Source organism: Myotis daubentonii, chromosome 2 (genome assembly GCF_963259705.1).
Source record: "Myotis daubentonii chromosome 2, mMyoDau2.1, whole genome shotgun sequence".
NCBI classification, from domain to species: Eukaryota; Metazoa; Chordata; class Mammalia; order Chiroptera; family Vespertilionidae; genus Myotis; species Myotis daubentonii.
Window position 1 is genome coordinate 24148681 of NC_081841.1, and position 19195 is coordinate 24167875.

A 19195-nucleotide genomic window follows, 5' to 3' on the forward strand; every position below is an offset into this window, starting at 1 on the left:
ACACACACACAAACACACACACACACACACACAAACACACATGCACACGTACCTGATCAGAAAAGGATCGTCATGCTTCTTGTTAAAAATTGAAAGTGGTGCAATGTCCTGAGTTCCCAATTTAGAACTTTAAGAAGAGATATTCAATCAACTTAGAAAAACTGACAGTTATTCTAACCTCACTTTCCTGTTGGAAAAAAAAAGCGCATAAATCATAGTACTCCCATCTGTCTCTTCACTACAGAGAAGATTTTTGGTGAAATAAATATTAGGTCCTAATAGCATTTTATGATTTATAAATGTTGAATTCAGTGATAAAAAGTGTCCCAAGGTTTTGAGAAGCAGGTGGTAAGATTACATAATCTCCTTCTGAATCAAACGTAAAAAGTTATGAAAAATGGTTGTAAATTAACTGTGTTAAAGAAAACAGAAAAGAAAATTAAAGTTTTTAATCATCCTGTGCACATAAGTTTGAGTGGAATCAAGTATGCTGTGTCATGTAAATTGAAATTATATAATTTTACATGAAAATTCATGCACTAGAGAGGAGTTCATCAGCCTGGCCTGCCCCCTCTCACAGTCCAGGAGACTTCAGGGGCGAGAGGTGACCTGGCGATCAGGGGAAGGCAACGCCCGACCACACCCCTGCTGCTTCCACTGCTGGCAGAGCAAGCCTCAGCCTGCCCTGGTTACCTGTGCCTCAGGCCAGCCCTGGGCGGCTGGTGGGCTGAGGGTACTGGCGGACTCTGGAGTCAGGTGCACAGAGTGGCTGGGCCCGACTGGGGGTGGGCCCGGCCTTGCTGTGCCTGCCACCCTGGTGGGGCTGAGGGGACTGGGCACTGCCATCTTGTGGCTGTGGGCGCCACCATCTTTGAGGGCGGGGCAGTCAAGTAGCATATTCCCTCCTTATTAGATATAATATGTGCACAATCACAAAGACATATATTTACTAGAGGCCCAGTGCACAAAATTTGTGTGCTGCGGTTAGGGGGGTGTTCCTCAGCCCGGCCTGCACCCTCCACAATCTGGGATGGCTGGCTCCTAACCCTTTGCCTGCCTGCCTACCTGATTGCCCCTAACAGCTTCAGCCTGCCAGCCTGATCGCCCCCTAACTACTCTCCTGCCGGCCTGATGACGACTAACTGCTTCCCTGCTGGCCCAATCACCCACAACTGCCCTCCCTGCTGTGACCCCCCTCTTCCCCCAGGACCGGCCTCCTCCCTGTGAGGTGGCAGAGACGCCTGGACCAGCCTCCTCCGTGCACTCAGACCCGCAGAAACCCGGCCTCACTACGTGGAGTGGCCACTGGGCTTTGCCTCCACTGTGAATGTGGCCATCTTGTGGTGACCATCTTGTGGTGACCATCTTGTGACAACGTCACGTGTGAGGATGCGAGGACCACCTAGCCTTTTATTAGTATAGATGTCTACATATGTATCCATACATGATCTAACATTGAAAATGTAAAATGTATACAAAATAAAAATTCTATGATAAATCATCCTTTGCTTAGCCATATGGTCAATTATGGCCATTATTATCTTCATTTTTTATATAGGTGGGTGTCTCAGATCAATCTCTGGTCCCTTTTCTTATTTTTTACTTGTGAACATCACTTATTATATTACTCCTCATTATTATTCAAAACCATATCACAAATCTTATGCAGAATAAGAACATAATTAATGTCTGAATGTTCTGATTTTTAGCTACTCATAATTTGTGCTACTTTATAAAATGATAAGGAAATTATCACAGATAAAGGAGCCTAAAGAGATATAATGACTAAATGTAATGGATGAGATAATGGACAGAAAAATAACATTATGTAAAAACTAAGAAAATCTGAATAAAGTACATTATTTATTAATAGTGCATTAATATCATCAGTTCTCTGTGACAAATGTACCATCCTATCTAATAAAGAGGGAATATGCTAATTGACCCTTACACTGTTGCAAAGATTGCAGAGCCCACAGCCAATAAGGAGGGAATATGCTAATTGACTACCCCATCCTCAAAGATGGCAGTGCCCACAGCCATTAAGGAAAGAATATGCTAATTGACTGGTTCGCCTTCAAAGATGGTGGCGCCCACAGCCAATAAGGAAGAAATATGCTAATTGACTGCCTCACCCTCAAAGATGGTGGTGCCCACAGCCACAAGATAGCCTACAGGGAATGGCAGTTGTGGGCAATCAGGCAAGCAGGGGAGGGCAGTTATGGGTGACCAGGCCAGCAAGGGAGGGCAGTTGAGGGTGATTGGGCTGGCAGGGGAGCAGTTAGGCATCAATCAGGTTGGCAGGGGAGTGGTTAGGGCAGGCAGGCAGGTGAGCAATTAGAAGCCAGCAGTCCCAGATTGTGAGAGGGATGTCTGACTGCCGGTTTAGGCCTGGATTCACAGGGATCGGGCCTAAACCGGCAATAGGACATCCCCCGAGGGTTCCCAGATTGGCAAGGTTACAGGTAGGCTGAGGGACACTCCTCCCTCCCCCAGTTCTCGAATTTCATGCACCGGGCCTCTAGTACTAATATAACTTAATAAATAAGGGGAACTGAGTATATAGGGTATATGAGAACTTTCTGTACTAGATTTACAATTTTTTTGTAAATTTAAAGGTATTCTGAAATAAAAAGTTTATTTACAAAATAATTGGAGCTTCTTGTGAATGTTATAATAATAATACACATAGGCACTTTGAAGAAGAAAGCTGAGGGAAACAACTAAAAATGCAGTCATTCACATTAACTCTCACTAAACATGTGCTCATGAAAACAAAATTTAAATCAGTGAATACACACTTTATTTAACAATGAGATAATTTTATGCAATCAACTTCAGCTAATAGAACAAATAGACCATATTTACTTTTACAATACGTGTGAGATAAAATTAACACAGGCACAAGTTGATTCTGCAATGTTTGAAAAAGCTAAAATAATTGTTATGCAATCAGTAGGTTACATAAACATTTTGCTTATGGATAACACAAAAGGCAAATAGTATCCACAGGAGAGAAATAATGAATTTTCAAGAAAGAGATCATTATAACTTACACAAACTCTTCCAATCAGTAGGGAGAAAATGAATAGTTGAAATTTCATTCACTAAAATTAGATTTACTTTGATACTCAGGATGAGAACATGTTCAGAAAGGAAAACGAAAGTCAATCTCATTTATGAAAACCATTGCAACATCCCAAAACAATGTTAAACCAAACCAGTGTATATAAAACTAATATAGATGACCAAATTGAATTTTTTTTCTCATTGAAAGAAAAATTATTAAATGTAACTTTCTATAAACTGTGATTAAAAATGGAAAGAACTTGCATATATCAACATGGAAAACACAATTACTATATAATTCAACACCTTTTCATGATAAAAACAATCTTTAGCATATGTGCTAGGATCTATATCAGTGATTTTCAACCCTTTTCATCTCACGGCACATATAGATACAGACTAATTACTAAAATTCCACAACATATCAAAAATATATATCTTTGCCAATCTGACAAAAATAGATATAATTTTGATTCATTCACACTGGAAGACTATTGTGTTGGCTGTTATCATTTTTTTTTTTTTTTTACAATCTAAAGGAAAAGAGGTCAGTGCCCCTGAGTAAATAGGTATTGCATGTTTAAAAAATTCTTGCATCACACCAATGTGGGTGCTGAGACACACTGGTTGAAAATCGCTGATCTATATAAACCTCATTTTTTTTTTTTGGGGGGGTAGTGTTTTTTTCTTTTACTATTTTATTTTTAATTCAATTTATTGAGGTGACATTGATTAATAAAATTATATAAATTTCAAGTGGACATTTCTATGATACATGATCTGTGTGTTGCATTGTATGCCCACCACTCCAAGTCAAATAATCTTCTATCACCATAAACATGGCCTCCTTTATCCTTTATTAACCCCCATCCCTGTTGTCTGTGTCTATGAGTTTCAGTTTTATATCCCACATAGGAGTGGAATCACATGGCTATTAGCTTTTTCTGACTGATTTATTCCACTTAGTATAATATTCTCAGAGTCTTTCTATGTTGTCCCAAATGGCAGTATTTAATCTTTTCTTACGGCTGAGTAGTCTATTTATTATACATATTTCTTAATCCAATCATCTATCAAAGGACATTTTCATTGTTTTCATGTATTGGCCACTGTGAGTAATGTTCTAAATGGCAACATCATTCTTTACTTCAAGATATCAGCAGTCTTTTAGAAAATCCTGAAGCCAAAGTGATTTATTTATTTATTTTTAAATCTTTATTGTTGAAAGTATTACGTATATCACTTTTTCCCCCATTAACCCCTTCAGGCCCACCCCCACCCCGCCCCAGGCAGGGCATGTCTAAATTTTTCACAAGAAACAGGTTGTTCCTTCTCTGATCAAGGTGTGTGTGTGTGTGTGTGTGTGTGTGTGTGTGTGTGTGTGTGTGTGTGTAATTGTATATATTGAGAAATGATCACCACAATAAGTCTAGTTGAAATCCAGTTTTATGGTTTCTGGGAGAAACATATTCTGAGTCCCAGATGTTGAGTTAAAAAAAATTAAAAGGGAGGGGTTGAATTAAAAATGAACCTTACTTGTATAAAGAAATACTATGTACAAAGAAATTCTAATTTCCTTCTCAGTGGTTAGCATATACTCACTCTGTCATGATGGAACATCTATTGAGGATTTGCTGAACATTAGTGATGCTTCAATGATACAAATTGCAAAAGTACATGACATAGATTTCAGAAAACATACTTTCTAACAAATGCAATAAAACCATCAAAAATGAATGTATGTAGAAACAATAACTTGACTACAAAAATACATGTATGGGTCTCATTTGTGCATATTTATCTGACCTCTTGAAACTACAAGGGAAAGAAAATTATGATATTTTCCAAAGGCCTGGTTTCAAATCATTTGTGACCCACCACCATCACCTCAAGAAACTCTTTACAAATTACTTTTCTTAAGTGAGAATACCACCTAGGCCTAATCAACTGGCCTTCTTGGCAAATATGATACAATCTAACTTAAATGGCTGATGATGTGTTCAGCCCTTCCTGTGTGGCTACCATCAGGGGAGGAGGTAAGGAGACCACAGTGCAACTTTGAGCAACAGTCCTCCTGGCAGGGTGGTCACGCCAAGTTGTGACACTAAAACTGTGGTCAGAAGTGTTTGTGGATAGTTGACAAGAAATAAAAGCATAATATGTATGGTTTTGAAAAATTAAACTGTTGTAGTTCGAGTTTTCTGTAAATGTATTTAATTTAATAAGGACATGCCCAAAAGACAAATTCGAAAATTCACATGAGTAATAAAATAAATAAAATGAACTGGAAGAAATAGAGCTGAGTCTGGATATGCATGGGTATACTGAATCAGAAGTGACAAGTTGAGCAATATCACAGCCAATAGTCTGTAAACATACTTTAACAAATATGAATTTAGAATCTATTTATTACAACCTAACATATTAATTCAGAACATTCAGCTAGATATAATGCACTGGTGGGGCATGTACAGTGTCAACTAGAACATTGCAACAGGATGAACACATGACAGAGATCCCATAAATCTTAAATGTATACTTTGATGGAACAGGAAGTAGAACAGGCCAGCATCTTGCTAACTAATATTGTTTGGCATAATTTCCTGAGCTAGTAGTGGAGAAATTTCTTGTCCCCATCTCAGTTGAAACTTTCTATAATTCTAAAAATAAGCAATTCTATTGAGATGTAATTTCTTTCACAAAGAAATGTTTTCATTACATTAACTTAGCCCATGCTACACAACTTAATTTTTGTTTTTTGTATTTTTAATATCAATCTATATCATATAACGGAACAAAAGAAAAAAATTTCCCTATGGTATTATCTTAGAATTTATAAATAAACAGTCATATAAATAATAAATCTTTTCAAAATTGTTCTGAAGTAAATCACATTCATGACATACAAATCAGACAACTTCAGGTTTTTATTAGCATCATGGTGTTTTTTTATTATTTTCTTGCATTATTTTCATTTATAATTTGGTTGTTTTGGAATTTGACTGAAAAAAATGTATCCTTAACTAAAGATCCTGAGGCATTTTACTATATTTTCTATTAAACTTGTGAGGACTTTTTTCATAATTAGATCTTTGCTAGTCAATATTTTCCACAGAGTAATGACTTTTCCCATTACCTTTATTGAATGACCATTCTTTTCTCAGGATCTGAAATGCCATCTCTGTTGCCACATATTTATTATTCAATATATCTGTAGGCATTATTTTTCATAAAAATTCTATCCAGTTCCTTGAATAAGTATATTATCACTTAGGGAAAATTATTTGTGTTGCCTTTTCTGTTCTTCTGTGTCATTAAATTACAGGTTTAAAGACCCCATATTTTTACCACAGATTTTTATACTTCTCAGAATACAGTAGGTAATGAGTAATGCTTTGTTCACAGAGCTATTATAAGTCGCACTTAAAGAATAAGATAAAAAAATGACAAGAGTTCTTTCTCCTCATGGCTGAATAGTAATCCATTGCATACATTTAAATATACCACATCTTCTTTGTCCATTCATTTGTTGGTAGACCCTTATGCTGTCTTTAAATGTTAGCGATTGTGAATAATACTGTAATGAGCATGGGAGTACAGATACCTTAACTTCATTTAATTTGGATATATATTCAAAAGTGGGGTTGCTGTATGAAGTGATAGCTCTATTTTTAAGTTTTTGAGGAATCTCCATACTGGTTTCCATAATGGCAGTTCTAGTGTACATTCCCACCAACAGTGCTCAAGGGCTCCCCTTTTCCCCACATCCTCACAAGCATTTGTTGTCTCTTGTATTTTTGTGATATATCTTATTAAGGTTTTGATTTGTATTTCCCTGATGATTAGTGATGTTGAACACCTTTGCATGAACCTTTTATCCATTTGTATATCTTTGGTAAAATGTCTATTTGGGACCTTTCCCCGTTTTTAATAGGATTATTTTTTCATGCTATTGCGTTGTATGGGTTCCTGGTATGTTTTGGATATTAACTCCTTATCATGTATGTGATCTGCAAATATTTTCTCTAATTTTGTAGATGACTACCTTAGTTGAGCAGAACCTTTATTTTTTTACATCAAATTTTTAAAAATTTTATTGAATTTATAAAGATGGCATTGATTAATAAAAGTATATAGGTTTCAAGTGTACAATTCTATAACACAGCATCTGTATATTTTATTACAACAACATGGATGGGTCTTGACAATATCATGTTAAGTGAAAAAATCATACAGAAAAAATCAAGAACCATATGATTTCACCCATATGTGGAATATAAAACTGAAAGCAGCAAATGAACAAACAAGACAAACAAAAAAACAAAAGCTCATAGACACAGGCAACAGAACGGTGGTTACCAGAACGAAAGGAGTGCAGGGGGATAGTGAAGATAGAGAGGGTCAAGTGTATGGTGATGAAAGATTTGATTTCAGGTGGAGGGCACACAATGAAATATACAGATGATGTGTCATAGGACAGTACACTTGAAACCTATGTAATTTTACTAATGAATGTTAACCCACTAAATTTAATAAAATTGAAAAAAAAATCAGTGAAGTCAATGGATACAAGATCAACATGTAAACCTCAATTGTCTTTTTAAAAATATACTTTTATTTTTGATAGTATTACAGGCATCTCCCATTCTCCCTTATCCCCCTTCTCCTTGCCCCTACACCCACTCCAGGCCCTCAATACCTTATTGCTCATGTCCATGAGCTATGCATATAAATATGTAGCTTCTCTGGTTTATCTCTTCTAGTCCCCCCCAACCCCACATCAAGGTATGCCAGTCTGTTCCCTGCCTCCCTGCTTTGGGTCTTATTTTGCTGGTCAATTCATTTTGTTCATTAGACTCCACAAATAAGTGAGATCATGTGATATTTGTCTTTCTCAGATTGGCTTATTTCTTTTTTAAATATATTTTATTGATTTTTTACAGAGAGGAAGGGAGAGGGACAGAGAGTTAGAAACATCGATGAGAGAGAAACATCGATCAGCTGCCTCCTGCACGCCCCCTACTGGGTATATGTCCGCAACCAAGGTACATGCCCTTGACCAGAATCGAACCTGGGACCCTTGAGTCTGCAGGCCGGCGCTCTATCCACTGAGCCAAACCGGTTAGGGCAGATTGGCTTATTTCACTTGGCATAATATTTTCCAGGTCCATCCATGCTGTCCCAAAGCTCAAGTGTTTTTCTGTTTGAAGCAGCAAAAATTACTAAACATTTTAAAAAATAAAAATGTCATTTACAAAATTGTGACCATAAAATATCCATGTTTCTATAGGACTTCAATATAGGAAAATTAAAAGTATAGTAGATAAATTAAAGCAAACTTAATACATAGAAGGATAAAGCATGATATTAGTTAGAATAATCAATATTGTAAAATGACTAATCTTTATAAATTAATTTTTAAATGCTGTCCCAAATATAATCCCAAGTGTTTTTAACTGTTTTATTAAGGTGTAATTTACAGAGCATAAAATTCATCCATTCAGAGTGTACGTATATACCAGTGATTTTTAGCATATTCCCAGAGTTTGCAACTGTCACCATGATCAAAATTTAGAGAACGTTCAGGCCCCAGACAATGTGCCAATTTTCAGTCATTTCTTATTCCCACCTCTCATCAACACTTGGCAACCACCAATCCACTTTGTGCCGCTGTGGGTTTGCCTCACAATGTGATCGGTCAGAAAGGCTGAATGCCGCAAACATAATGTTGAACAAAACAAAAATCAGAAACTAAAATTAATGATATCTGTACATTTGAATGTGTATATTATTCTCTAATAATTGTTAAGGAATTTTTCAGTATTAGAACAAACAATATAATTAATTTTAAGAGTTATGCAAAAAAAGAGTTATGCAAATGATACTATTTCCATTTCACGAAAAATAAAGTTACCCAACAGAATCCAAACTCAGGTGTTTTACCTCTAAAGCTTATGTTTGCAACTATATATTTTTGAAGCTCCACAACTCCATGATGTGAGGCCATATAGGTGTAGCAGAACACAGTCACCTTTATCAGATGATAGTTCTGCTATTCTGTAACTAAGAAAAATGCATAATTTTGTTGTTATCGTGTATGGAGACAATCCATGAAACAATAAATAGCATTTTTCATATAAGTGTAATAGGAAAACATTTTGAAAATAGGTAATGATACTCTTCACATAATATTAGTAAGAACTGGTTATTAGGAAAACTGGGTATTCATTCTTTAATATTTATATCAACATTTCATTAACTTTGAACTTCATTCTTCAAGTTTATAATTCAACTAAAACAAATGTATTCATAATACTCATTTAAATGTCTCCTTTTTGTATTTCTTATGCAGTATTTAAAAAACAACTTACTTTATTTTGAAAGCTGAACCATTTATCAACATCCATGGATGACCACTGCTGCTACGAAAAATTCCAATCCATGATGGTGGTAACATGAAACTCAGAAATTCCTACCACAAAATAAAGAATTTTTATTTAAATGATCATCATGAAAGTTTGTATTATCTTTTAAATGCAAGTAGTGTACTTTCATATGATCCTTCATTTTCAGAAAAAATAAGATGTTGGATTTTAATCAATATTAAGCATAAAATCATAAACCAAGAATTCACATTGGTAAAAGTTTTCAACAATGTTCGTACTTTTTCTACTTTTGATTTAAAATTAATTCTTGAGCCCTGACCAGTTTGGCTGAGTGGATAGGGCGTCGGCCTGCAGACTCAAGAGTCCCGGTTCGGGTTCGATTCCGGTCAAGGGCATATACCTTGGTTGCAGGCATAGCCCCAGTGGGGGGTATGCAGGAGGCAGCTGATCCATGTTCCTCTCTCATCGATGTTTCTAACTCTCTATCCCTCTCCCTTCCTCACTGTAAAAAATCAATAAAATATATTTAAAAATAAAATAAAATTAATTCTTGAACATTGAGACTTAGTAGTGATGTTAGCAAGGAAAATACTGATATATGCAATGTAGTAGTTACCAATGTTGACAAAATTAACAGAACAAGGCTTTAAATAAATTTTCAAATACTTATTTCAAGTATTTGATATTGTGACTAAATCCATGTAGATCTCTACTATGCTTCTCATAATTTAGGTTTCAGAAAAAAATTAAGGGACGTCATTAAGAAAACAAATGACATGGAAGCCAAAAATTTGGTTTTCTGTGCCTCACATCATTCTTGAACCAAATAAGACCTGAACTGATCTATTCTGTGTTGGTGGAATCCAGTAGTCTAAGTATCAGAGACTCATTTCTCTGCTATTCCCTGCTAAATGCAACTACAAATTCTAGAACTAGTGAAAGATGTCAGTAAAGGAGAGCTCTGACAGTGCAGAGAAAGGGAAAAAGGTTTTGTACCCCAAGATTAGAGAACAACAGACAGGGTAACATATCTTCACCCAACAGCAGTAACCTAGGCCTGCTGTTTCCCAATACCCAACATAGCATTATAGGAGGTAGTTCAAAGAAGCCATTCCTCCCATGCATCAGAGAGAGAATTCAGCCCAGCAACACCAGCCTAGCCTGCAGGGCGATCCATTAGGACACCTGCTAACAACAGCAATCAGAGTAAGTTTTCCTTCCCCCAAGAGAAACCAAGGTAGGAGGGCTGGAGGCGGGACCAGCAAAGGGGACCCTATAACTAAAATCAGTGGGCCCAGCATGGCTTTTTATTGCTGAGGGCATGAAACTCACATCCCCAATGAGAGACATCAGGTAGAATCGACTTTAAAGTGTTCCATTCCCATAACTGGCAGTGAAAATTAACAAACTGCAGATACATGCAGCAATATAAATAAATTCTGAAACATCAGATGGAGGTGAAAAATGAAGAAAGGCACACTGTATGATTCCATTTATATGAAATCCAGAACAAGCAACATCCCATCATATTAAAAACTAGGAGAGTGGTTAAATAAAGAGGGGAAAGATGTGATGAAAGAATACACAGTAGCAGGGCTGCAGAGGTTGGAAACTTTCATTTGGGATCTGACTTGTAATTACATAGCTCTATTCACTTTGCAACCAATTTGCACAATTATGGTATCTTCAGTGTTGTAGACATATGGTAAAGTTAAGTAGCAAAGTTTATTTTAGAGAACAAGCATTTATAGAAACATGGTTTTCTATGAAAAGCAACATTGGAACTTAACAAATGTGTATTAATGTTATCAAATACAAATAAAATGTAAATCAAAAATAGAATATTAACACTTCAAAATGATAACTAAAATATATACAAGGATATATGTCAACTTTGTTAATACAATATAGACTAAACTAAGCTTTTAATAAAATGTTTGAAACACTTAAAATCTTACCATTTCTTCTTCATTATCTATATAAAGCAGGTTAGAGTTTTTAGAAGCACAGGCCAGCACACTCTCAATCCATGTTTTATTTTCAGTACTAATGTAGTAGCAATTTTTGGAATATGTAAACCACTCCAGTGGACAATGACCACAATGATATGCTAAAGGAAAATTATAAAATTTTAACCAAATACAATTTGAATAAAAATTAATCTACATATATGCACAGGTACATACATATCTGTGCATAATATCTATGCACATTCACAGGCTGATACACATAAAAAACACTCATACACCCACTCAGGGAGAAGGGTCACCTCTTATTGCCTAATTCATGTGCTCACATAAAGAAATAACACAAAGAAAAATATTAAATCTCTAATGTCTTGGAAGTCATTGAATGAAACCACTTTTTTTTTTTTTTAGAATAGAAATGGGATTTTGTCTCAACATAATAGAGCAGTAGGAATTTTGAGATAATTGGCAACAGTGGGTATGGCGATTTTAAGTAAATACTTCTTCATTTTATTGCATAAGAAGAAATACTTTTTTATAATTATTTGTAAATATTTATTGATCATTTTATAATTTATGTCCTCCCCCCTCAAAAAGTCTATTGTCATTTTTGCCTAGCTTAGGATAGAGACAAAAATCTAAACTTTTCTACTATCAGAACTTTGAAAATTATTATGTACCTTTCAGGATGTTTGTATTGAGGGATGAATTGTTCTTCTCCAGTTTACCAGTACCTTAAAATATTAAGGTAATTGTTTAAAAGGTAATTAATCTAAATAAATCATAATAATTTTTGTTTGTAGCTTGAAGTTTTTTTAAAATATTGTCTATAATGAGAATTATCAGTAACAAAATTGAGTTACTAAGAAAAGTGAATAAAGTAACACAGATTTAAAGGAAAATATTGTAAAAGCCTATGGGAACCAACTGTACCATCTCTTACAGTATTGGCTTACCCAATATCAAGAATTAATTTGCATTTCTCAGTAAGGTCTTTTGGATTCCTATAAAATATGTATTTAAGTTATGAAACCAGAATATATAAATGAGTAAAATATGTTCTACAAATCATTCTATTCTTATGCATTTGACAAATCCAGCATAGCACATTTATCTAACTGTATACATTAAAATGAGAATTCTATTCTGTAATACTGTATTATGAAGTGCTTAGAGGCACTCAGATTCTTTAAAATGATGTTTCCCTAAAATCTTCCAAAAACTTACAAGGTATAAAAAGTATCACTCTTACTACACTGTACATCAAGATGAGGCAGATAACTCCCAGGACCCCAGCAAAGAGCTTCTCTGGAGGTGATGGTGAATCTGCAGGAGGAGAAAGGAGAGATGGAGATACTATTTAGACAGTTTACACGTAAGAGAACCCACGTGCACAGCAAATCAAAGTCAAATCTTAAAACTGTACCTAGCAGTGGAATCTTCCTCTCAGATGTACCATTTCATTTTCTGAAAACACAATTCTCCATGAGTTGTTGGTCAAAGACGACACCTTACAACAGTGCCTCAAAGATATTAGCCCTCAGATTTCATATTAGAATTCTGTGATCCAACTTTAAACTCTGACCCTTACAAATGAAAAAATATGTGAGCTAATTCCCTACTCTTTTGCACACCTCTATATCCGAGGTGCACAACCTAGAACAATTATACTGTGTGTCTATTAAATGTGTCACCTTTGCTTTAGTCATCCTTGTGATTCCATTGAAGGCCTTGAAAAGCACTTGAAAGTTTATTCCCACACAGAATATTTATTGTTCGGTTGGTACAATGGAGCTGTTCATTCCCTTACCTTTCACTTGCTGTCTCCTTAAGTCCTTAACCAGACTCATTTCTGAGTCATTTTCTTGTTGCTCATCCATCTCTGAGGCTGGGTAATGACAGGGATGGTGCCTATGATAACAGTACTTAAGTAATTAGTAAATGATGTGAGCAATGACAATACCCCAAGGATAGTCTTTGTGGGTGGAGTGTGAGAAAGTATCAGTACTCACTTTGCATTTGACCAATGTGAAGTCTTCTAATTTACATAGAGATTTCAATGTGTTTCATAATAGAATAATAGTTCTTGAAATTATATTCTATGTTTAACATAATATTATTGGTTGAAGCAATGAAAAGTAAGAAGTTAACGAAGAATAAAGAAAATCAGAATAATGATATCATTATTAAAGTCAGAGTCCACTGAAACATTTTAAATAACTGTGAATATTAAAATGCTGTATAGAAAAAAGTGATGCACCAATTTTTATGGCAATTTATGGTTGCAGATTGAGTGTTTTAAAATTGGGGGAATAGTAGTATTAGAATATATAGTACTTTTCTTTAATACATTAATTTTATTTAGTCACTCATATTTATTAAAATGGCAGATGATATTTTAAAATATCACATGATATTTTAAATATTTGTGGAGTTCTAAAACATTATAATTTAAGAAAATATTTTATATGCTGAAACATGCTACATGACACTCTAAAGGTATCCCAAAGTTAAAAATAATAAAAACAATAGACAATTAAAGGATTCTTAAAAATACTAATTTTACAGAAGTAACTTACAATTTATTTAACATTTAAAATATGAAACCATAAAATGATTAATAAATGTGTACATCATTTATGGAGGAACATTGTTGGTTCAAAAATCCTGAAAGATCCTAGGGCTATCAAAGTCAGTGAAGGTGACTTTAGTGTGTAGGCAAATGTAATAAATCTGATAATTTATTCAGCAATTCAGTCAATGGGCTCTGCAGTCAGTGAGATTTTGAATAAATTCCGGCTTTGAAATTTATAATGTATTACCTTTAAAAGTTATTTAGTGTTTAATCACTTAGCTTACTAATCTAAGGTGGGAATAAAATATTTTAAGATATAACGCATGTAAAGATAACAATCAGTCTGATATTTATAAACTCTCAGTATGTACTTGTTTTAATTATTTTAACACAATTGCCTTGTTACTATTTCTGATTCATATCAGACAATGAAAATGTAATTCATTAGACAGGAGTGTCTTATCGGTGTGGCATCTTTCAGCATGTGTTGCTCAATTTCTAAACAGTATTTTGATTGTTTATAATTATGTCTAAATATTAAACAACAAAGGTTTTTAAAAGTTTAAGCATTTTAGTGAGACTAATAGATTCTAATTTTTATTGCAAGTCACACTGATTTTATTTAATCGAAGTGTATATGAGGAATTATGTTTTACCTTCATGACTTGATGAATTCTTATTAAGCATTTATTTTTAAAATATGGGATAAATATGAAATAATATACATTGATGATTATATCTATTAATTACAAAATCCAAAATCCAATGGGATTTTATTTAAGTTATACTGATTTTCAAGCCCAAAGATACATGAATGTATGCTCTTTAGTAATTTTGTACAGGCACAAATTTAAATATTTTAAGATATCTACCAACGTATTTCATATTTTACTCTTTTTACCCTAAATTGTACAAATAAGGATACCAGTGTTTTCTTTTATTTGATAGTATGTGAATTGTACTTCGGTAGTACCACATCTAGCATTTGTAATTTCCCATTAAATGAATTGGGCCAGTAGAGAGACAGGAGAACAGACACACATACCTCTGGAAGCCAGTAAGTTATGAATCCTTCAGTGGGAGGCCAGGTCACTCCTGTAAAAAAATGTCTGTGGTCTCCACAGAGTGGCCTGTGAAGACTGAGAGTGAATCCGAAGTTGAAAAAAGTAGATTTTCATCACTGTGTCACTTAGAATTTGAACAGGAAATTCTTACACTTGAGCAATTTTGAAGATGATTTATCTCATCACACATCTTCTGAATGTAGGAGACTTTGAGCTTGCAGTGCGTCACTTAGTTTGTCCATTGGTAGGTGCCTCTCAGAAATTATTTTCATATTCTAAAAGATTTCTGGGACAAAAGACGTGACCATTCATGCAGTTAACTTATTTCATCTTAAAATCACAAATCTTAGGCCTCGTGAAGAGTATCTCAGATCTTTAAGATCTACTCTTATACAAGGTTGCTAAAAATGGCATTACCTCATTTTACTTATACACTCATTATGTTATTTTAATTATAATAGAATAAATCTAAAACCGTAATTCCATTAACAATAGCTACTTAATGATGTTTGTCACTAATATTCTGAAGAATTACTACATTTTCAACATATAGTAACTGTCACAAATATTTATCCTCAAATGTATCTTCTCACACTCTCTTGTTTTTAAAATTGCTGTATTTATTTTCATTATTTGTATATTAGATATATAAATTTTCCCGATATTAATAAGTGTTTGTGAAGGATAAGACATTAAGCAACACTGAACTATACCATATGTATAAAATTGAAATATTAAGTTCATACTCATGTTATTTATTAATTCATATTCAAATTATAATTAGTAGTTTGTATTTTAATATAAATATTTGTTGTAAATGACAAACACCCAAGTCTAATGATGTAGGAGGAAAAGAAATGTCATTTTTAAAAATTTCACTTGACCATCACTGTGGAGGCTGAAATAGTAGACTTTGAAACACATGTTAAATGACACATGAACATTAAAAGAAATAAAACATTACAATTAAATTATCTAGTGTGTATCAGATAGAATTTTTTCATCTTTCTCATATTACATCAAGAATAGAGAAAATATTCATCTTAATAATTGAGTAAATTAAAATTGGGAGTACCATATAATCCAGCAATCTCATTTCTGAATGTGTATCCAAAGAGACAACACAATTATTTTATAATTTTTAATTTATTGATTGATTTTCAAAATAGAAAAGGGAAAGAGATTAGATAGATAGATTTAGATAGATAGATAGATAGATAGATAGATGATAGATAGATAGATAGATAGATAGATAGATAGATAGATAGATAGATAATAGAAAGAAATCAACTTGTTTGATTCTTTTTTTAAAGATTTTTAATTAATTAATTTAATTTTTTTACAGTTTAAAATTTTTAAATAAATTGACAGAATTGTGCATCTACTACAAAAAAAAAAAAAAAAAACACACCCAAAACACAAAAAACAGAAAAGTGTTATTTGATTTTTTTCTTTATTTATTAAGGTATTACATATGTTTCCTTATCCCCCCATTGTTCCCCATCTCACGCCCCCCCCCCACAAATGCCCTCACCCCCCTGGTGTCTGTATCTATTGGTGGGCTTATATGCATGCATACAAGTCCTTTGGTTGATCTCTCCCCCATACCTCCACCGTCCCCTACCTTCCCTCTGAGGTTTGACGGTCCGATCAATGCTTCTTTGTCTCTGGATCTGTTTTTGTTGATCATTTTACGCTGTTCATTATATTTCAAACATGAGTGAGATTATGTACTGGTATGTGCCCTGACCAGGGATCAACCAGTAACCTTGGTGTATGGGTACGATGCTCTAACCAACTAAGATATCCAGTCAGGGTAACACAATTATTTGCAAAGAGATATCTGTACTCCCATGTTCATTGAAGCATTATTCACCATAATTAATGTTTGAAAGCAACCTAGGTGTCTTCAGTGGACGAATGGATAAAGAAAATGTTACACACCCAAAGGATTATGGTTCACCCATGAGAACAAGAAATTTCTGTGATTTGTCATAAGGATGAACCTGAAGGTATTCTGCTAAGTGAAATAAGCTAAACAGAGGAAGTAAAATACTGTATGGTATCATTTATATGTAGAATTAAAAAATATGAAATTCATTAAAAAGTGTTCCCAGAAGTTGGGGGAGGGTGGGGAAAATGAGTGAGGTTGGGAAAAAGGTACACGCTTTCAGTGACAGATGAATACGGCCTAAGGATCTAAGCTATGACAGGGGACTATAGTCAGTAACAGCGTATTGGATAGTTGAAATTTACTAAGAGATAGAACTTAAATATTCGCACCAAAGGGTAAAAAAGGTAACAAAATAAACCACAGATTATAAAATTTTCCATTGAGAAACACCCTTCCTGAATTTTAAAAATTCTAAAAGAAAATTGTATAAATTGGTAGTTACAACATTGTCATGGGGATGTAAAGCCCATTGTCAAGGGAATATAGATGCCAGATGGGTAATAGACTTTTTTGGGGATTACTTCATAAATTACATAACTGTATAACCACGATGCTCAATATCTTAAAATAATATGAAATAATATTGAATGTCAACTGTAATAAAAAATAAAAAATTAAATAAAATTGCACTTGTAAAAGATAAAAAATAAATTCTATAGTATGGTTTTATCCCATCCTCTAAATAAATCATTTGAAAACCCTGTGAACAATGTCATTATTTATTACCTGATATATTCTGAGAAGTTAATTGAGGTCAGAAAATTTTTGGATGAAAATAATTTTTAAAACATGCACTTCATTCACAGAAAAGAACAGAAAAGCCAACACAACAACCTTCTCTAAAGAATATGGTATGCTTTCTAATTTGTGGGGGGTTGGGGAGGTGGTTAGCAGCAGTTACCCTATTTTGAGAGAAAATGGCTAAATTATTTAAGGTTGTAAGCTTAATTTTTATCTCACCCATTTTTAATTTTTTTTTTAAGAATAGAGTGGAGAGCCGAAACCGGTTTGGCACAGTGGATAGAGTATTGGCCTGCGGACTGGAGGGTCCCGGGTTCGATTCCGGTCAAGGGCATGTACCTGGGTTGCGGGCACATCCCCAGTGGGAGATGTGCAGGAGGCAGCTGATCGATGTTTCTCTCTCATCGATGTTTCTAGCTTTCTATCTCTCTCCCTTCCTCTCTCTGTAAAAAATCAATAAAATATATTTTTTAAAAAAAAGAATAGAGTGGAGAAATGTGTTTATGGCATCAAGATTATTTGCAATACGTCATTGGAGAGAGGAAATATAATCCTTTTGCTTTGTAACCAACTGGCCTAGTTTTGCAGATTAGTCTAAAATGAGTTATCTGGGAAATGTTCACTCAAAAGAAAATTATCTGGTCTCAGGTAAAATTTATATTGCCATTCTTTTTTGTAGTTAGTTTTTCTCTCTGCCTTTTCACTCTATCCCCAAACTGTTAGAATCAGTAAATGTTATAGGATAACATGTACATATGATCTTTTGAACTCTGAAGCATGAATAGGCAAAGGATCACCACTCAGTCTGGACTCTCCACTTTTCATAGGGTTAGTACAAAAGTATCTTTTAAGCAAATCTTATCATTAATAAGTGACGTGTGGCCCGGTGCACGAAATTCATGCATGGGGGGGTTGTCCCTCAGCCCAGCCTGCACCCTCTCCAATCTGGGACCCCTCAAAGGATGTCCTACTGCTGGTTTACAGGGATTGGGCCAAAACTGGCAGTCAGACATCCCTCACACAATCTGGGTCTGCTGACTCCTAACCACTCACCTGCCTGGTTCCCTGCCTGATTGCCCCTAACCACTTTGCCTGCCGGCCTGCTTGCCCCCAACTGTCCCCCGCCACCAGCCTGATCACCCACAACTACCCCCTATGCCAGTGTGCTCACCCGCAACGGCCGCCCCTGCCGACCTGCTCTCTCCCAGCTGCCCAGCCCTGCTGGCCTGCTCGCCCCCACCTCCCCTCCCCAGTGAACTGCTCTCCCCCAACTGCTGCCCTGCTGGCCTGCTCACTCCAAATTTCCCCCAGCCACCAATGTCAACTACAACTAACACCCACTGATAGCCTGCTTGCCCCCAACTAGTCCCCCTGCTGGTCTACTTACCACCAACAGCCCCGCCCCCCATTAGCCTGATCACCCACAACTGCCCTCCCCT

The 19195-nt window shown here is 35.0% G+C and overlaps 1 protein-coding gene across 1 annotated transcript in view; it reads right to left on the bottom strand.

The window, feature by feature from the left end:
* Positions 1–8197: 8197 nt before the first annotated feature.
* Positions 8198–19195, bottom strand: part of LOC132225970 (NKG2-A/NKG2-B type II integral membrane protein-like) — a 31552-nt gene continuing 20554 nt past the window's right edge. The window contains 7 exon segments of the mRNA XM_059680885.1: positions 8198–8269; positions 8984–9132; positions 9441–9541; positions 11414–11565; positions 12103–12156; positions 12650–12748; positions 13233–13347. Of these exon segments, the coding sequence (XP_059536868.1) occupies positions 9015–9132; positions 9441–9541; positions 11414–11565; positions 12103–12156; positions 12650–12748; positions 13233–13347 (639 nt within the window). The 3' untranslated portion in view covers positions 8198–8269; positions 8984–9014.